Genomic DNA, 19,794 nt, shown 5'->3' with positions numbered 1-19,794 from the left:
TAGTAACCAGACAACATTTTTGGGTAAACATATGATTTAAAAACAATCTGTCTTATTTCATTTTAAGAAAATGAAACTTATCTAAGGGTGGTACAAATGCCCACAGGTTTTACTCTGAGCAAGTGACTAAACTTTTCCTTGCATAAATATGAAGCATGAGCTATATCATATCAGTTAGCGGCCACACTACCTTCATCATGCTTTTCAGTTTTCACCATGCATCATTTATTTAATGATTTTTTGATTATATAAATAAAAATAATTGACTCAGTATAAAAACATACACTGTGATAAACCTGACGATAAGGTAGGCAGGTAATTTGTATAGAAAAGTGCCACACCGGGCCAGCGCCGCGGCTCACTAGGCTAATCCTCCGCCTTGCGGCACCAGCACACCGGGTTCTAGTCCCGGTCGGGGCGCCGGATTTCGTCCCGGTTGCCCCTCTTCCAGGCCAGCTCTCTGCTGTGGCCAGGGAGTGCAGTGGAGGATGGCCCAAGTGCTTGGGCCCTGCACCCCATGGGAGACCAGGAGAAGTACCTGGCTCCTGCCATCGGATCAGCGCAGTGCACTGGCCGCGGCGGCCATTGGAGGGTGAACCAATGGCAAAAGGAAAACCTTTCTCTCTGTCTCTCTCTCTCACTGTCCACTCTGCCTGTCAAATAATAATAATAATAAAAAAGTGCCATACCTTACGCGATATTCCTGCGATTTTGGCTTGGCTTTCATGTGGTTTGTGGTATTCAGGATTTGCCAAAATAATCTTTTACGAAACAGAAAAAATGTATTTTGCCCTTTTGCTTATAAAATAATTTTTAAGCTGCAGGGAGCATGTGTACAATGTGAATTTCAAGCAGGTTTTAATTCTGCAACCAACACCTCAGATTTTCTGTTTCATGGAACTTCAGAATAAATAGCACTGCAAAAGCAGTAACTGTCAGTGTTTGATAACAGAGTTTGAATAGATGTAACCTTACAGTTTACCTGACAACACGAACAGCTTCCACTAGAGATTTATTTTATTTTCTGCATTTATACTTTAGTATATTGCATAACTGATACTTCTGGTCTGAGAAAGTGCTGTAGATGGTACTGTAATTCTATTTCTGCTGCATATATGAGCCGATCCAATAGCAATCAACTGTTTATTGACCTGGCTTCCCAAATATGGTAGATGATAGCCCATAATTCCTTGCCTGTGCTATACAGGATGAAATCCTAGGTGAGTTTGCAGTTTGAGCTGTCTCTTAGGTCTATTCATTTCTGAGGAATTTAGATTGGCATCCTCGGGGGGAGGGTCTGTGTTGCACTTTGTTAAGAAGCATTTTGTCGTGTTTGCATCGGAAGGGTGCTGTCATTTATCAATTAGCAAAGTAAAGGTAAGACTGTGTGTATCTGTTTCATTAGTTGATGATCTAGAAATGTATTATAAAATCATTGAAGAACTTACCAAGGCAAGAGCCTCTAAGGGGGGGGGCACTTTGATTTTTAATAAAAAGACCAAATGGGTAGAATAGTATTATCCATAATGACCTGTTTTCAGGAAAATCCATAAAGATCTTATTTTAGAGTACAAGATTGGTGTGATGAGTGACTAGTATCAAAATAAACAATCGTATTTGAGCTATATTGTAGGGCTGGTAAATTAAATTATTAGTCACATAAACGATGCTTTCTTTAAAAATTTGAAATAAACATAATGGGGAGGTCATTGATCTTTGAAGTCACTGATCTGCATCCAGCATGACAACTGAAGCTTCGCTCTCCAGGGCAGTGTTACTGAATGATCATGGGTAGCGTCTGAGCTTAGAATCTTCTTAAAGAATAGGCTGTAGTGATCTAGATAAAATCAATCTTTTCTGGAAAAAAATCAATTTAAAATTCTTAACAATGAAACATTCTCTGGATCACATCCAGAGAATGGTTCATTGAAGACTAAAAATCATTGCAGTCACCATTCAAGCGTCCATTGTTAAACTGCTAATAGCCTACACGTTTGCTTGCTGTCTCTCTACTTCATGGGAATGGCTATTTCTGTTTCATTTTTTCCCCTAGACCTGTTAGTAGGTAGGTCCAGTAGAAAAAGAATGCTGAAAAGTATCGATTCCCTAAGTTTCAGCGCCTGAAAAAAGTTTCTGGAAAAGTGTAAAAGATAACGTGTAGCTAACTCCCCGAAGATCTTAATTGGTAGCTAGGGTAGAGAGAGGATGTGTGTGTCTGACAGTGTCTCAGAGAAGTTATTCGCACACAGCTGTTTATTCAGATAGCATGGGGCGTGTTCATTTACATAATAAATTTTTTTTTCAAAGCAGCTAGGTTGAGTCAGACCGAGCAGTGCTCCTTTCAATTGTTGCATTTAAACCAATAAGGTTAGGACAAGAGAATAGCTGTGGTTTGCGTTGCAAAAACAACCAAAAAAAAAAAAAAAAAAAAGCCCCGAGGCTCCATGGGCAGACCTACAAGGCTGCGCAAACAAACCGAGGGATGAGACTCTGCTGTTTCTTTGTCTAGGGCTCTCAGATGCTATCTGCGGCTGCCGTTCGGTGGGGAGAGAGCGCAGGGCGCAAAGCGGTTACAGCGCGGAGCGGTGGGAGCTGATGGCTCCGAGTTTGGGGCGAGGTAGAAACTCTCCAGTGCCACTTCCGACTCGCAGCCTTCCTGCGGCCGTCCGCCGTGGCGGTTTGCTTCCCGGGGAAAGCGTTCGCGCTCAGTCGCTGCGCAGCCCGCGCCGGCAGCAGCGCCCCGGCGCCTTCCCCGCGAGCCGGGCTCGCCCTGCACGCCCCGCACCGGCGCTCCGCTCCCCGCGGCGCAGCGGCTCCGCAGAGAGTGCCTAAGAGCCCGCCCGCGCGCGTCCCTGTCCAGGAGCAGACTATGTCAGGAATGGAGGTTTGCTAAACCAGAACATTCGAAGGAGCACATTAAACTGGTGGATGCAGCAGATGTAAGCCCTGTAAGTACAAGCTGACTGTTTGAAAAATTGTAGGGACTGACAACAGCTGTCGTGTGGCCAAAGCCCGAGATAACAGGGGCGCTTTTAGGATTGTTTGGATTTGTTTGCAAAGAAAAACAGGATGGCATGGGGGAAATTATGACACTTTGCACCGAGGACTTTATTAGCCACAGGACTGCATCATTAAAGTATGATTCTTAACCCCCAAATTATCCGAGTGATTAGCATCGTCAGGAGATAATTACAAATTAATTGTTAACAAGTACTTTTGTTAGGATCTGTATAAATAACTAATGCAGGGTCATATTCTTCTAGGGAGATTACTTCATGTCTCTTTTTTGGAATTGCAGAAATTCAAATATTTTATGATAGTGAATAAAGCAGTACGTTTATCTGCATCGATAACTTTTCCTGCACACTTTAGGTTGATATAAAAAAATGAGGAGGGGCTTAGTGTTTGAAAGGACGACAGATAGCAACAAGAAATTGATACTACTTTTTAAGGAAGGAAATCCTTTCACTTTAATAAACAAATCCCCCTCCCCAACGTTGTATTAAACAGGCTTATCTTTAAAGGGTGATATAATAAACATTTGCCCAATTAATACATTTTTTTTCACTTATTGGCATTTCCAATGGCTTGAATGGACCTAGAAAGTAAAAGCAAAATTCTTAAACCTTAGAATTATTCTTTAAAATACCTGCCATTCAAAAGCAGTATATGAATGGCTAATAATAATTCCTGGGCTTGTATTTCTTGCCAGGAGTTTTTGAACACATTGAAGCCTAGCATTTGCAAGATTTCAATAAATTTAGAGCTGTCATTGAATTTAGGCAAGTGTTTTTTTATGTTTCATTTCTTGAAACGGCCAGGGGTACAAAGAGGCAGTAGTTAAGCCCGGAGCACAGTTTTATAGGATTGGAATTGTTTTTGTAATGTGTCTTTAAGAGTAGGTTTTTATTTTATGCTTGCGGGAGTCTTACCCTGCACTGTTTGGGGTTTGTGGATACGCACCCATGAGCAGTTATGCTTTTACTTGATCAAATATTTGATATTTGACTTTCCTGATGCTTGAATTCTCCCAAGGCCCAGGGTGTTTGGTAAGAGAGCCATGGATTTGCAGTCTTTGAGAATTCTCTCCTCATTGAGCCACTGTCCAGTGCTAGAGAGCCACATGAAAGTCAACTGCTGCTGTGTGTACTTCACAGATGTGAGAAATGATTTTCTGCACAGCAGATTTCCAGCTGATTACAAGCATTTATTTTATAAGAATTTATTGGAAAGAAGAAGAACATCTGTAGCAAGAATAAAGTCAGACATTCTTTGGTATCATCAGATTAAAGAAGTATTTTATACAATATTTTAAATAGATGCTAATTTTGAAAACAATCCTTTGAAACTATAGGTAGAAGCAATGAGGTTTAAATATTTGTTTTTATTTTGCTGAGGACTCCATTTTTGTCATTTTCCTTAAACAAGAGGCACACAAGGTGGTGCATTGCGTTAGAATAATCAGCAGTAGTATTTAAGCTTTCATTTTATGGCATCTTTGCTAAAGAAGGAAATAGACAGTTACCATTTCTAACAGCATCTGCCACTCCCTAGAAATTCATTTCAACTTTAGGTTCAGGTTTTTATCTTAGACGTGTAAGCTATTTTTTGTTTTTGTTTCGTTTGTTTTTTACAACACTGACACCATGGTTGAAAATATTGATTGAGGAGAAATTTTAGCAAGAATGTATTCTGCTTAAAAAGCAGATTTATGGCCAAGGCACCTTGTTTTCTATAAAATGCATTCTGATTAGAAAATTGCCGTTGTCTTTGGAATTGGGGAGTGCTCAGGTTGATCTGTGGTTGGACAAAACCAGCTTGCCTGCCAGCTCTATTTATTTAGATAAGTTCAGTACTTTCACTTTGAAATTTCTTTTCAGTTTGAAAAGAAAAAAAAAGTTTTAAATTATAGTCATTTTATAAAAATTGCTTCTAGCAAGCAAAAAAAAGCCTATGGAAAACCCATAATTTAGACAAGTGCCTACATTTTATTTGCTCTGTGCTGCTGGGGCTTAGAATCCCTTTCCATTTACAGTTTACTTTTCACAGAACATTATTAACTTTTTGGCTTCATACATGATCTTCTGTCAGATGCTTTTGATTTGTAATTTAGCAAAGTATAATAAACAGTGCAAAAGTCATGAATTTTGCTCTGCATCCTGAGCTCTGTGGTAGGGAAAATGTGATAAAATGTGTACCTTAAGTCTTGTTTGATGATCTCTCAAAGCAAGTTTGCCTTCTGGAAATAATTTCTGGGGTTGAAGAGCATGGTATTAACAGATTTAATGTGGCTATTCAATGGATTGGCGAAGTACTATGTGAGGTTTAACAAAATGAGAGAGACAAATTGAACATCAGCAAAAGTTACATCTGTGAAGAATTAGAAATTTAATTAGAAAAAAGGCAAACTTGAAAGACCTCATTAACTAATCAGAAGGCAAAGTTACTTGTTGAGGATTCTTGAATTTAAATTCTAAGAAGTTCTGTTATCTGTTTTCTTTTTGTATTTGCAACTTTGGGTGTTCTATACGGAGTACTAAAAAGCATTAAAGTGAAATGACTTCATTGTAATATAAGAGGACTATTTATAGCATTATGGGAAATATTTTTGCACTCACAGAAGTATTTGAATTCAAACTACCAGGTTAGGAGAAGACAAGAAACATAGTGAGTTAATCAGAAAATATGCGTCTACCGAATATCTTACAGCACTTTTTCGGAAATCATGATATACTTGTTCCCTTTTTTTGAATGAGAATATCCCTGATTAATTATTTTTCAAGCACTTCTTGGTTTTAGTCTTTTAAAACACAGAAACTTCTAGAGATATTGTCAAATATGAGAGCAAATGAACACCAGGCAGAAGTAGGTGTTCTTTTTAGATAAGGGTTTGTGAGTGTGTTTCCTTACTGCACTGTAACCTTGTACTACACATAAAAAACTAAAAGCATGTGAAGTGTAGCATTTTGTAAACTGTAACTAATTTTGCCCACATCTGTGTCTAATTGTTGTCTGCATTCGCATTCTTGAGAGTAGATTTATTTTTCCTGGACCACGATGTGGATTCAGCTGACCAGCCTAAGTGAGGATTAGTTGTTTTAAAGTTATTTTGATTAAAGAGTCATTTTTAAATACAGTAACACACAACACATGGTTTAAATAATCCTTGAGACACAAAAGAATATATCTGAAGTATACTTAATGAAATGAAGATCATGGGTACGGACTTCCAAAAACTGTAGCGGATGAAAGTACAGTAGAGACCGCGTTAAGCCAGCATAAAAGAAATATGGTGTTGTGGGAATATGTATTTTAATGATAAAAAGTGTTAGAAAAATTAACAACAGTTTGACATTTAAATTTAAATACGATAGAGTTAAGCCTCAAATATGAAGATAACCAAACCTTCAAAGTATACAGTGAAACTAAAATTCCATTTCCAAGATTTTGCTTTCTAGCTAAGGTTAAAATGGAAATATATTTTACCATATCACAGAAAGTATGCTGTAAGTATTCTTTCACATAATTAAGCCAAGAAGTTCTTAAAACTAAGCTAGTTCTCACCTATAATTTATTCCAGGTGTATAAGGGGGGGGAGGAAAAATGAGAATTTATCCTTAAGGTATAGTGCTGAAGTTTTTAAAAGGAAACCAGTTAATGTTATGTGAGAACATTAATTTTACCAAAAACTGCAGAAACCTGTTCTCACAAAATGATATATCTGCATATATTAGCATGAATTTTCATTTAATACTCAGACACCTTTTAAAAAATCTTCGTCTTGCACGTACTATAGAAACGGATACTAGAAATTTCACATGACACTAGACTGACACAGTGAGACTTTGGTGACGCTTTCTTAATTTCAGAAATCATAATTAAAAAATAACAGGACTCAACAGAAAATGTTGGGTTGGATAACTTTAATGCTATTTGGGACGCTTCAATGCTCATCTTTGTTCTGCAGTCTTAATCGATGTCAGTTCAGGGTGGATGAAAATGCACATCAAACATTTGGATTTCTGGGCCATTTCGAACATCATGCAGAACACTCTTGCCTGCCTGCAAGGCGTTAGCCTGGGCTTGCAAGCCAGCCACTTAGCTCACCTGAGCCGATCACCTGCTGGCTCCTAGGTAGGCTGCCTCTGGAAGAAGGGCAGTGACTTAGCGAAGCCTGCAGGTTAGTTAGTGAAGTGGCTCAGTGGAGTCTCCAAATGCAGCCCCATTGAGAAAGGAGACTAAACTGCTGGCTAACCGGGACGTTGTACTGGTGATTCACTGATCCATTCTCTTTCCTCCTTTAAAACAATGAAAAATCTACAAACAAGCTAGCTCCGTTTCCTGTTCTACCGGGTAGAGCTCAATCAGCACTCGCGTTGGGTGAACGCGCACCTTGCCCAGTTGTGTGACTTTGGGTCTGAACACTTGGCGTTGCCGCGTGGCTTTCGTCTTGCTCTGCCTGAAAGTTGCCCAGAAGCTGTGTGAGTGAATGTTCAATGGCAAAGAGTAAATGTAGGAGAAAATCATCCCGATAAGGAGAAGAAACTGTCAGGAGTCAAAGGGGTGGGCGGGAACTAGGTTTCAGCTGGTGATAGCAGAGGATGAAAGATCTTCCCGAGGATGCTGGCGGATTATTGCTGGAAGCACCGCCGTTAAACACACTCATTTTGTTAATAGCTATTTTTTTTTTCCCAAGCACCTTTTCCAAGCTGCCCGGCAAGGCTGCTTTGCATGTTGGTTGGGGGAGGGGTAATCCCGTTTGCAGCTGTCATAGGCCAGTGATGAATCACTATCCCGTCATTTGGCTGCCTTCCCCCCCTCCCCAACAAGGGGAGGAGGAGGATAGACCTGCAGGAGGAAACAACAGTTGAGACCTCAACTTAAAGACAATATGCCTTTCACTGCTGCACTATCCTCCTTTTTCTCTTTTGGTTGAAAGAGAGCATTGTGGATCTCAGCCATGTGCTCTGTGTAATTAAGAGCTAACCCTGAAGCAGAGTTAACAACAGCTTCTAATTTTTTACCCCTGACCACAGGTGCAAACATCTCAAACCAGTTCCGATGTTGCTGTTTCCTCAAGTTGCAGGTAAGGATATTGTTGATATTTGACATTTTTGGAGATTACCTTTCTGTGACCCGGGTCTATTTTTGTCTAGTATTTCTTAATTATTTCTATTAATAGCAACAGCCTCCGTTGGAAATTACTTAACCATTTTTGTGTGTGTGCTTGTTAAAAAATGTTAAGTATGTAGGGAGTAGGAGCCTTGTTTGGAAATGGTTAAGGGTAGTAGTTTCTGATGTTGGGCAAACTGTGTGTAATGAGCATTAAGAGAGAAAAAGTGGATTTTAAACCATTTCTGGTTTGAATTTCTGATTTGTCTTGGGGAAGCAAAAAGTAACTTTAGAAATAAAGTGGCTCATGTTAACCTGTTTTAAAACTGATATCCAGTCCACTTAAGAGCAACCTCTACATTAAAATTACCATAGCTTTAAAATGACTATAGCTGTTATTGGTCAGGTTGAGGTGAGGAATAAATAGTATTAGCTTCATATATGTAACATTAACCCTCCCCTCCGCCACTTTTTTCTTCTTTTTCTTTTTCACCCTCCTTTTTTTTTTTTTTAAGAAAAACACATCAACTTGGCTGTCAGAACAGTATCTAGGTGTGTTTTCAATGACTTTAAATAAATCCTCTCCTCTCTTCATTAATAGCCTTAGATATAATATGAATAGTTCTGAAATTGTGAATGAGTCGTGGCTTTTGTGTTTTTTCCACAGAATAAGTAACTGATCAGTCCAAGACCTTTCAGGGGGAACTCCACTTTTGTTGTTTTGTTTTAATGTGGTAAAAATGTAGAATTGCAGCCTTGGAGCAGACTTGTTCTAGCTTCCCTAAGTGACAGCTGAGGTATTCCAACTGCTAATGGCCCTGGGACTCACTGTATGTCGGCCTTATCCCTTTTCAATTGGGCACGCTGTATGTAATCCACAAAGCAAACAAGTGAGCCGACATCATAATGTTTTAATGCTGCATTTGTTTCAAGGGGAACAGAGGAACAATTAAGTAGTTTGCCAGAGTAAACACATGCATCAGGACTGTCTCATTCCCTGTCACTAGACTGTAGGTTTCAAGTGCTTTATTTGGTTTGGAGACCCATTAAATTACAATTGGGTGGTAAATTATAAGGGAGTACCTAGTGCTAATTTATTAGATGAAACAGATTCTATAGACAAGTGATTTATTTCTATTATACCGATTTACATATTTTCTTTTAAAAAATAATGTCTTTGGGTTTTTTAATATTAAAAGAAAACCATAACTGCATTTCTTCCCTAAAAATTAAAATAAATGCCATCATCTCACATTAGACCTATGACTTGTAAGACAGCAAAAAGAGATTTTAAGAATTCCCTGTGAATGTTTGGCTGCATAGGTAGGGCAAGTGCCATCTTTTAATAGACCACATGTCATAAAGGAGGACTGCAGTCACAATGCAGGATGAGCTATTTTGAGTCTAAGAAAATAGATACAATGGGACTTTTGGGCGAATGTGTTTGGAAGAAGGTGTCAAGTCGTTAGCACATTAAATAGTGGTGTTATGAATTTGGTACATCTGTCAAACGGAAGGCTTCTTGTCTTTAGGTCTATGGAAATGCAGGATCTAACCAGCCCGCATAGCCGTCTGAGTGGTAGTAGTGAATCCCCCAAACTCGATAACTCTCATATAAATAGTAATTCCATGACTCCCAATGGCACCGAAGGTGAGTGTCTGCCTTCTCACTGTCTGCTGTGCACCTGTTTCTTCTTCATTATGTGCTTTGTTATTAGGTGGTTATGATTTCTCTTGTTACAGCCATTGAACTACTGTTCTTTTTCCCCTTTAGAAATTTTGACTGATGAATGAGTATTCGTTATTGGTTAGGAGCTACACGTCCCTAGGCTTTTGTAATATTGTGCAGACAGGTTTTATTTTACATATATATGTATGTGTATGTATATACATATGAATTACATTTTTAAACATTGGATGTATTTTATCTTTTTGTTGATCATATCTAAGGCACAATATCAATTTGCATGGTTTCACTGTATGAGCAATGAACACTCAGTCCATTTCCTTTATTTTACTTTCCTTTTTATTACTAAATATAATCAAATTTGTTTAAATTTAAACATTGGATTGGACTTTTTTATGTTAATAAAATAATTGGTGTGCCTAGTGTCTTGTTGCCTTGGGCATTAAAATATAAATAAGTAAAAAAATTGTACGAAATATGCAGCCTTATTTAGAGGACATACATGAAATTTATTTACTTTTTAAAAGATCAAATAGTGTGCTTTAAACAATACTGTCAGTTATTCTTTATAATTAATACATATGAATGCTTATGTAGATGTTACATAAATAAAAATGCCTACTTTAAAAATCCATGTATACCCAAGTCTAAAATACGAGATTATATGTATGTATTGCTACCTGTTATACATACTTAGATATTATGCATATTTGAAAAACTTGACTATAAGAGAGGTATTCTGCGTATTGCATAATGTTTATTTCTACTTTAGCCTATTGCAAATTTACTTTTTCACAGATGACATTTTTGCTTGTTTTTGCCTTACTAAGCCTCAGGCTGTTGAACTCTGAGCATAAGTCTCACTAGAAGTTCAATGAATTATCCATGTTAGAATTCCATCTGCAAACAAATGCTTGACCATCATTTCCCGCCCCACTCCCAGTAATCTTTTGTTACACAGATTTTAAAATAAAAGTAAATACTATAAAATTACTTTTTTCGGTGCAGTGTTCCAATATATATCAGGAAGACTTTTGAATCTTCTAATATTTTGAAATTTATTATAATAGGTAAAACATTAAATCATTTTTGATATGAGACATCTTAACTTTTATACCAACAATGATTGTTTTTACATGTACTTACTGTATATTTTTCTTTTAGAGTCAATACATTTCTGATGTTTATGGAAAATGGTCACTGTCAATAGTAGAGACTCTGCTTACCTAGCAAAAAAATCACTGAATAGGTGTCTGTTCATCTGAAACTTCTCCCCTTTTCAATAGGTACTCAAAGGCAAATATGAATTACTTATAGAAAGCCAATGCTAATATGTACGTAGATTTTATGGAGCAAAGAAAGTAAAAGCAAGCAGGCTCCTTTCTTTGCCTTTTGGTATCTGTCTTCAGGTGAAAGTGTGCCTGCTGCAGAGTGTAGTCGGGGTGCGGATAGTCACTCAGGCTCCTGCCAGCCCCTGCCCGTGGGCCCCATGGAAGTGCCAGCCTGCAGGGCAGCCACGCAGGGGCCATAGTTGCTCGCCATTAACAGTCATTTCCATCACTGTAAAGTCCAGATGAGACAACCATGGAAAACAAACATAGGAAGACTAAGTACCTGACATGGTTTTGCTTAATAGAATATACCAAGACATATTAAGAAAGTAGTTATGAACTACTGATAATTGTCTTTTAAAATAAGAAGTAACTGAATAGGGGTAAGAAGATTTTAACTTCTCAACATATCATTGTTAAGTTGTCTCCTATAAAACAAGAACGAGAGTTAAATCAGCATGTGTGTTTGGGGCCTGCTCCCTTGGATGGCCTTGTCTGAGCGATGTCTGACTTGTTTTATAAGTGTATGTGGAATGATAATATATTTCAGTGTATTTATATTTCATAGTTTGATAAGACACTTGTATTCAGAAATACTGCATTTTGTAAGATTTTTGCATAACTAAAATAGTTTGAAATAATAAAACCTAGATAATTGTGTATTCCTCTGAGCCATTCAGTATGGGAAAAAGCTAGACAATAGTCCTTTCCTAAGAAAACTTAATTCATGTCTTGGAAATACATTTCGGTCTGATTTCAGACAGGTCTGACCAGGTGACTTACTCATCTCTCTTCTCAGGCGTTTTTCTTGATGTACTTGGAGAGGGTGGCAGTAGTGAGTGAAGTCAGAAGCTAGCAGTATAAATGATCTGAAGAATAAAAGAAATTTTTGTCACTGTACTGGGTTATTCAATTTTATTTTGGTATACAGTTTGAAAATATGAACTCAAAACTTTCTTCATGATTCATATTACATGCCTACTTAGATCCAAACAATATCAGAATTCTAAGTTGTTATTAAGTTTGTGAATCAATTTATCATGCTCCTTACATACTCTATAGCCTACTTGTTTCATTCCTCTCGGTCCCCACTATAGGAGTTAAAGTTAATGAATTCATTTAATGTCCTGCAAACTTCCTTGGGATAGTATCATTATAGATTTGCCTATTTCTTCTTTGAAATCTTGTTTAGTTTGAAAACCAGTAGTGTTTAAAGGAATGAAAGACAAGAAAATTCATTGCATCCCAAGTCTTTAGAATGTCAATCACTTCCCCTAACACTACAACACATATTTCCAGCCATATAGGCTATGATTTGTCTAAGTTTATTTAAGTGGCTTTTCTGCTGCCCTATTGAAACTAGCTCCAGCCCAACTGAAATTAATTAAAAGTTTCCATTTAGTGCAGTCAGTTGTTGGCTTTGCCTGCATTTGTAGAGGTGCCTTCTCACTCAGAGCCATGTTTATTTCCTGCCACCACTTGTCCCTATAATGAAGCTATGAAAACAAGAAAATCTCCAGCATCAAAAGCTATAACTTCATCTGAAGAACAAACAAGAAGGGAATGGAATGGAGAGGCAGAGAATATTAAGTTTCTTCTTAACTCTGCTGCCAAATTATCATAAGACCCAGTGTTCGTAGACTGTATTCTCAGACTAGTGCCTGTTTTCATGGTTCATCTAAGGGATAAAGCCAGAAAGACACTGAGCTTCAGCTTCCAATACTGTACTTTTTATTTCCTACATAAAATGTCCTTCAGTTGTAATTGTTGCTTGAAAGTTTCATATTTCAAAATTTTCAACTGTTCGTATTTTTATAATCTATTCTAGCTGGTCTGTGCATCGTTATTGTTGTAGTTATTGGTGTAATTCAGTTTATGTCTTTGAAATATGAATGGACAAAAGCATAAAATGGCAGCATAAATGAATGTTTGACTTACGTGGAGAGACGCATTGTTAGAAGTGATAGATTTGAAAATGAATTAAGGAATACTTTAGTTACTATGGAACAATTAAAGCTTGAGCCAGAGAAGACTAATAGCTGGTTATGAAAACGACAATTGGGGTCTTTCTTTTAACTGCTTTCTCCAGTGATTTTTGACAATTAGTCTTCCAGGACAGGATGGAATAGAAATTTCTTTTCAGATATTTCTTAGATAACTTCTGTAACCCTTGAAGCATGATTCTTAGGAAATATTCTTTTCAGTAGCAATGCTTCTATTAAATGAATATTAAGGCATCAAACCAAGTGGGTTTCTCATGAAGGGCACATGTTCAGGCCTCTGTTATGCAAGCATTGTGTAGATGGTTGTGTTCAGTGTGAAAAGTCCTTAGGAAATGTTCTTTGGAAGGAGCCAGGGCTGTAGCAGTAAAAGGATTTTTATTTACATACCTAATTAAGGCCTTGTTTGCAAAGCAGGGATTCGTTCCATCTTTGTTTTCTCTGGTTGTCTTAAGTCCTTGGGAACCTAAGATTGGTCAGTTCATATATTGCTTGTTAGAATGTTTATTTTTGGTTGTCTCAGGGTAAAGAATGGGGAAGGGCAAAAAGAGAGGTGTGCATAAGCAAAACGGAGAGCTCTAGGTTTTCTTTATCGTAACTTTAGATTCAAATTCAAGAGTAAGTTTCACCTTGTCTTAAAACAGATAAATTTGCCTTTAAGTGGCATCAAATCAGATGCAGTTGGAATCTTCACTTCAAGTAAGGTTTCAGTAATTCTGATGGCAATTCAAATACTAATTTTGAATTGGCATATCGGATTTCCAAGAAGAAAACAGATAGGATCTTGAATTAGGTGGCTAAATTTTCTGCAGTTAAAATTTATTTAATTTTGTGTTGCATATTTTCAGATGATAGGTTAATTTAATTGTTCAAATTTATGTTATCAGAATGTATTTAAGCTGTCCTGTCATTTCTACAAAACTTAGAACACTAGCAAATTATCTGAATTTGTTTTTTCTCACTGTAATTTTAATTTAGTAAAATCGAGTTCTATCCAACTAGAGAATCTTTAAGAAATCTTATTTACAGAAAATATATAAACTGAAGTAAATGTATCTAAAATTATGGTTTGAGGCTGCATTTTACAGGCTATATTTATATATTTGTGGTCATGGTAATCTAATTTTATTATTGTTTACATTCTGCACATGATTTTGTTTCTGAAACGTTAAGGGACATTGTGAATAAAGAAGTTTCTAAATGCCAGTTTTAGAGTTTGTCCATAGCCACAGAATAGGCTTCTTATAAATTGTTCTCAAATAGAAGCCAGGAAAGAAAGGAACAAGATAATTTGTCAGGATTTAATATTTGTATATGTTGCGTGTTTGGGGATAATTTTCACATGCTGCTGCTGATAATAATAACAACAATGGCTGGTGTTTGTAAATAACTTATTGTTGGTCATCTTGCTCAACATTCTGTTTCCTTAATCTTCAGAAAATTCCTTGAGATGGCCAACATAATGACTAAGAAACTGGGTTTGAACCCCAGCTCCACTCTTCTTTAACTGTGAGCTCTGACAAGCGAGTTGCTGTGTGGTTCGATTTCCTCAGCTGTGAAATGGTGGTGATAGCAGGACTTAGAGCAGGCTTGCTGTGACAGTGTAAAGAAAAATCATTGCCTTCTGGGAACTGACAGAGTACTTGGTTGACCTCTATTCTCTTATGTCAATAATAGTCACTTCTCTCATTGAATTCATACTTTATGCACAACTCCTACCCCCAGGCCTTAGAAAGTTAAATGCCAAATTTAAAAGCACGTGGCTTGTGATTGGTACCACCGGTATCTGACCTGGTATTTGAGTAAAGCTAAATGCAAGTCTAGAGCTGGTATTTTTAAATCACTGTATTCTATGGAGAGAATATGGGATTATCACCAACTGCAAATGCTTTTTTGAATATCTTCACTTTAAACATTGGTACCTGCTCTGCCATATCGGTGCCTAGATAACTGGAGAATGCCATTCCTTAGCAAAGGGTGGATCTGTGCAAGAGCCAGTGGCAGAGGCTCTGAGGACAACTCCCTGCGGTAGTTCTCTGGTCGTCAAGTTCTTGTGAGAGTGTGTGAGATTTCTTCCTGTGCTATGCAGGCACAGCAGATTGCATCAAGAGGTTAACTTTAGGAGATTGCCTCTAACTAGTGTTCAACAATTTAGGCTTAATTATAATTCCATCAGCCGACTGCTTGTGTTAAGCCTCTGTGAGATCAAATGGAGATGGAAGTCATCTCTGCTTTTCATTATAATGGGCATTATTTTGTGCACATTTGGATTGGAGAAGTATTACTGTGAAATTCAAAAAGTAGTTACAATTTTGCTATTGCTCAGAGAGAATATTTTAAAGTAGCTGATAAGTCTGGTGGCATTTCTCTTGACTTTGAGAACTACATCCTATCAAGCAAGCAACACTGCTTTTGTTAACTGCTCAGTAGGAGCAGTAATTACCAAAGCCAAGAGTTGAGAACATACCTTGCATGTCCTAGAAACAGCAAGGAGCTCAGTTTGGCAGGAGAAGAGAAAGTGGCAGAGTATAAGGAAGTAGAATCGGGAATAAAAAGGTGGTGTGTGGAACCCTCGTGCAGCAGCAGATGCGCTCTGGCTTGTCATCTGTGGCTAACTGGATCTTTCTTAGAGAGAATAGGATTCCCAGTTCTCATTGCCTGCAGGAGGTTCAGGGTTTCTACAGAGGTGGGTTTCTGGATAAACTAGTAACTGCATGTAGACATCTTTCATCTACTTCCAGCTGCTGGCAGTTTAGGGAGTCACAGCTCCATGACATTTCTCCCCCAGCTGGGGCAAAACATTGGTATGAGCAGAAATGCATCTCTCCAGAATTTCCTGTCTTCTGGGAGAACCTTGTGTTCCCTCCAGGGAGACATGTGGACCTTTTGTGAGTGCTAGTACTTACGCTAATTCATATTGCCTTGGTTGTAGATTTCCTGCTATAATGAATTCCTGATTTCTTATGATGCTCATGGATGTCTTGGGGTGAGCAGTTGATAAAGTGAGGTGTGTGTGTGTGTGTGTGTGTGTGTGTGTTCTTTGCCTACTAGGAGTAAGGGCCAAAAGGAATTCAATGTCTTCTCTTTGGCTCCTAGCATATAACATAATGGAAAAATATGTATTCATATTAAAATGTTTTCCATTTTTACTTTGAATAAAGGAAGAAGTTATCTACCACATATCTGTGTTCTTTACTAAGAAAGTGAATACGTTTTGAAAAGCTTATCAGGATTTATGTTAAGTTTTAGGACCCAAAATTGTTTATAAGTGAAGACTTATTATAATTATATTCATAGAAATTTACTGGTTTTGCAAATTTTTCAGTTTACTTCATGCCTCTAGTATCTTATTTCATGAAAAAAAGGTAGATGAATGTGACCAAATACATTCCAAAGAGGTTTGTTTATGCACTCCTCATAATCCCAGTTGAAAACATTTTTTATTCTGTAAAATGAATCGAAATCTAAAATGACTAGTCTTTTTTTCATTACATCTATTACTAATAAGGGGAATTTGAGTAGAAGGAATATGTTTTAGCAAATAAAGACTATGAACTAAATTGACTATGTTCTTTCTATTTATTTAGCACATCAAGATGCCCTTGCAAACTTTGTTTTACCCTCAAAAGAATCTTTATGCTAACTTTTGTGCATCTTAGTTTAAAGAATTTGAGTGATGAGTTCATGCTTATGCAACATAGTAGCTGGGTTGCAGAAGAGTTTCAGAGGCATATCAGTCCAATTTCAAAGCTCACATTTTTTTAAGTTCCAAAACATGACTTCCCAGGTGGTAGTGCTGAAATTACTAGCCAAAAATCTTGGTTCCTGTGCTGAAATATTTTACCATCCTTAAGAATTTTATGGGATCTTTTCTAAGGTATGACCTTAATAAAAGCTACTCAATACTGTTTATACTCAAAGTGCCTTTAAGGTAGGACACACTTGATGACTATTACATCTTCAATGTCTAGCAGAAGGTTTGACGATAAAGTCATTAAGTATTCATTGAGTAGATGCCCTATATTAATTAGAAAATAAGAAAGTGAGTGATTATGAGCAAAAAATCCATTGATTTTATCTGTAATGCATTAGCAGATTAAATATTTAAAGCTCATTTTTCAGATTTTTGAAATTGATCTTTTCATAAATTTATTCATTTTGTAGCTATAGGCCATGTCTCTGGAGAACATCCAGTCAACATCTTTGTTGTATTTCAGTTTGTAACTGACTTGCATTCGACTGATATTACTTAACTGTTTCCTAAGTGGAATCAGTTACCTGTTGGATTTAGTATTTTAGCAGTGATGAAGCAATTTGCATATAGTCTAGGAAAGAACCAAATGATATAAAAAAAAGGCTGTAAGTATACTTAAGTTTACTATCTTGGCATGATGTTAAAGGACTGATAATTGGAAGTAATCATTTTATTTATTTATTTTTAAAGATTTATTTTTATTTGTTTGCAAGACAGAGTTACAGAGAGAGTAGAGACAGGGAGAAAGGTCTTCCATTCGCTGGTTCACTCCCCAGATGGCCGCAACAGCTGGAGCTGAGCCAATCTGAAGCCAGGAGCCAGAAGCTTCTTCCAGATCTCCCATGTGGGTGCAGCGGTCCAAAGACTTGGGCCATCTTCTATTGCTTTCCCAGGCCATAGCAGAGAGCTGGATTGGAAGTGGAGCAGCCGGAACTAGAATCGGCGCCCATATGGAATGCTGGCGCTTCAGGCCAGGGCTTTAACCTGCTGTGCCACAGCGCCGGCCCCGGAAGTAAACATTTTAAAGATGGATAAAAATTGAAGGAAGAAGAATACATATATAATTATAAAAAGAACATTTTAATAATTGTGTATCTATACTATATATCCACCATTATATTATTATTGCATTCATGGGATACTTAGTGTGTCTGGAAATTTATCAAGAAGCCAAAAAGTTCACAGTCTGTGATTTGCTGCCTCAGCATCAGGTGGCCACCATACTATATGATAAAGGCTACATTCTGCAGAGGATGAGGGACCCCTAAGCACAATCCAGGTGACTGGGCATGGTTAAATGAGTTTTGAAGGAAAGCTAGGAAAATACTAGGTGGTAGAGCCTGGCTTTTCCTTTTGTGGCAAAGACATTCCTAATCACAGGAATATGTCTGTGTACACATGCACACTCGTGTGTGTGTGTGTGTGTCTGTATGTAAGGTGAGGAGCCAGTACATTCAGGGAAAGCACATGATGAAGAGCCCTAGGTTTGGGATTTTGGAGTCACTTATGAGCAGCTGAGGGACCTGCAGGCATATAAACAGTGGAGTGATCCAGTGAGGTTTGTCTTTTAAGATACATAATCAAGCAGTATTTTGAAGTCATGTTCTAGGGGTTGTGGGCAACGAGGAAGGACTTCAAGTGAGAAATAGTGAGGATATGTACTTAATTTAAATGGTATTATTTATATCTTCAGCATAAATCAGATACTTGCCTTAAGGAGGGTTAAGTAGAAAATGAACACTGTTAAATAGATAGGAAAGCAGCATGGCATGATGATGAAGGCATGAATTTTGTAGTCAGGCTAACCTGGATAAAAACTCTCAAGCCATTTCTTTGCTCACCGTGTGACTAATGTGGGTTCTGAGAGGCTGTAGAACAGCGAGGGCTTGGGAAGGGCCCTGAAACTGGGCTGCCCCATTTGCAGGTTGGGTTTTGCCACTTACTGGTTATGAGGCTGAGTAATTATTTACCTGTTCTCTGCCTTTCTTCCTGGTCTGTAACCTGAGTAATGGTTCCTGCCTATACTGTTGCTAGGGCAGTTAAATATATTGATAAGGCACTTAACATAGCTTGACTCCCAGGAAGCCCTTAATATCCATTGATTGTTGCTATCTATTACTTTTGAGCCTTTGTATCCTTCATTGTGAAATGGGATTGGCCCTTTGTTAATGGTGTTATGACAATTAGTCTACCGAAAATACTAAGATAGTAACTGACTTATACTGCATGCTCAAAAAATAGTTACTATTTTTAAGTAATAATAAATGTTGTACTTTTAAGATAAAATCTATCCTTTGGAACCAGCTACTGCAGTGTTCCATGTGAGGAAAGGACATTTTCTCCGCCCTTGATATCCTTGGCATCAACAAACAGTCTTGCCAGGTACTCAGAGTGCTTGAGGTACTAAGTACTTGCTCAGTGAAGACTCTGTGAGTAGAGTTTATGTTGGAGTGCTCCTGTGAGTTGGTGAAGGGTGGGAAAATGGTACCCATCATTGGCTAGATAGATTACATTTTAGGCACTGAAACCTTTTTTCCGTATTGATATGATTGAGGGTCTGAGTCTAGGCCAGCTCATCTGCTTCCAATCTTCATATGCTAGCTTATTTTACCATCTGCTAATTTGCAACATACACTGATACACGTTTATTCAGTGCCTGGCATTCTCAGACTTTCCTATTGCTGTGCTGTTCACTGATTGTCCAGATCTGTATCAGAGGAATGATTAAGGATGATAGCCCTTATCAGAAAATGTTTGATATTTTTTAGCATCTTTATGAAAGATAGGGGAATTAAGGAAATTTGAACCTGGCTGAGTGACCATGGGCTGGTTCCTTAACATTTTCATGCTATAGTTTTCTCACCTTTGAAATGACACAATTATAATAAATATCATAAATTTGCCCTGAGG

At 37.7% G+C, this 19,794-nt stretch overlaps 1 protein-coding gene across 25 annotated transcripts in view; it reads left to right on the top strand.

The window, feature by feature from the left end:
• Positions 1 to 19,794, top strand: part of EYA1 (EYA transcriptional coactivator and phosphatase 1) — a 372,680-nt gene that overhangs the window by 204,728 nt on the left and 148,158 nt on the right. For 6 of the 25 annotated variants that reach the window (XM_017341392.3, XM_008255649.4, XM_008255648.4 and 3 more), the window contains exons 3-4: positions 8,037 to 8,086; positions 9,645 to 9,763. In XM_017341392.3, coding sequence (XP_017196881.1) covers positions 8,037 to 8,086; positions 9,645 to 9,763 — 169 coding nt within the window. Of the gene's footprint in view, positions 1 to 1,233; positions 1,378 to 2,628; positions 2,949 to 7,684; positions 8,087 to 9,644; positions 9,764 to 19,794 lie in introns of those variants that run through there. The other 19 variants (XM_070075170.1, XM_070075167.1, XM_070075160.1 and 16 more) reach the window with 14 other exon arrangements.

Source organism: Oryctolagus cuniculus, chromosome 6, assembly GCF_964237555.1.
Source record: "Oryctolagus cuniculus chromosome 6, mOryCun1.1, whole genome shotgun sequence".
Classification (NCBI taxonomy): Eukaryota; Metazoa; Chordata; class Mammalia; order Lagomorpha; family Leporidae; genus Oryctolagus; species Oryctolagus cuniculus.
The sequence above is the reverse complement of the archived record's forward strand: the minus strand, read 5'-3'. Positions and strand labels throughout refer to the sequence as shown.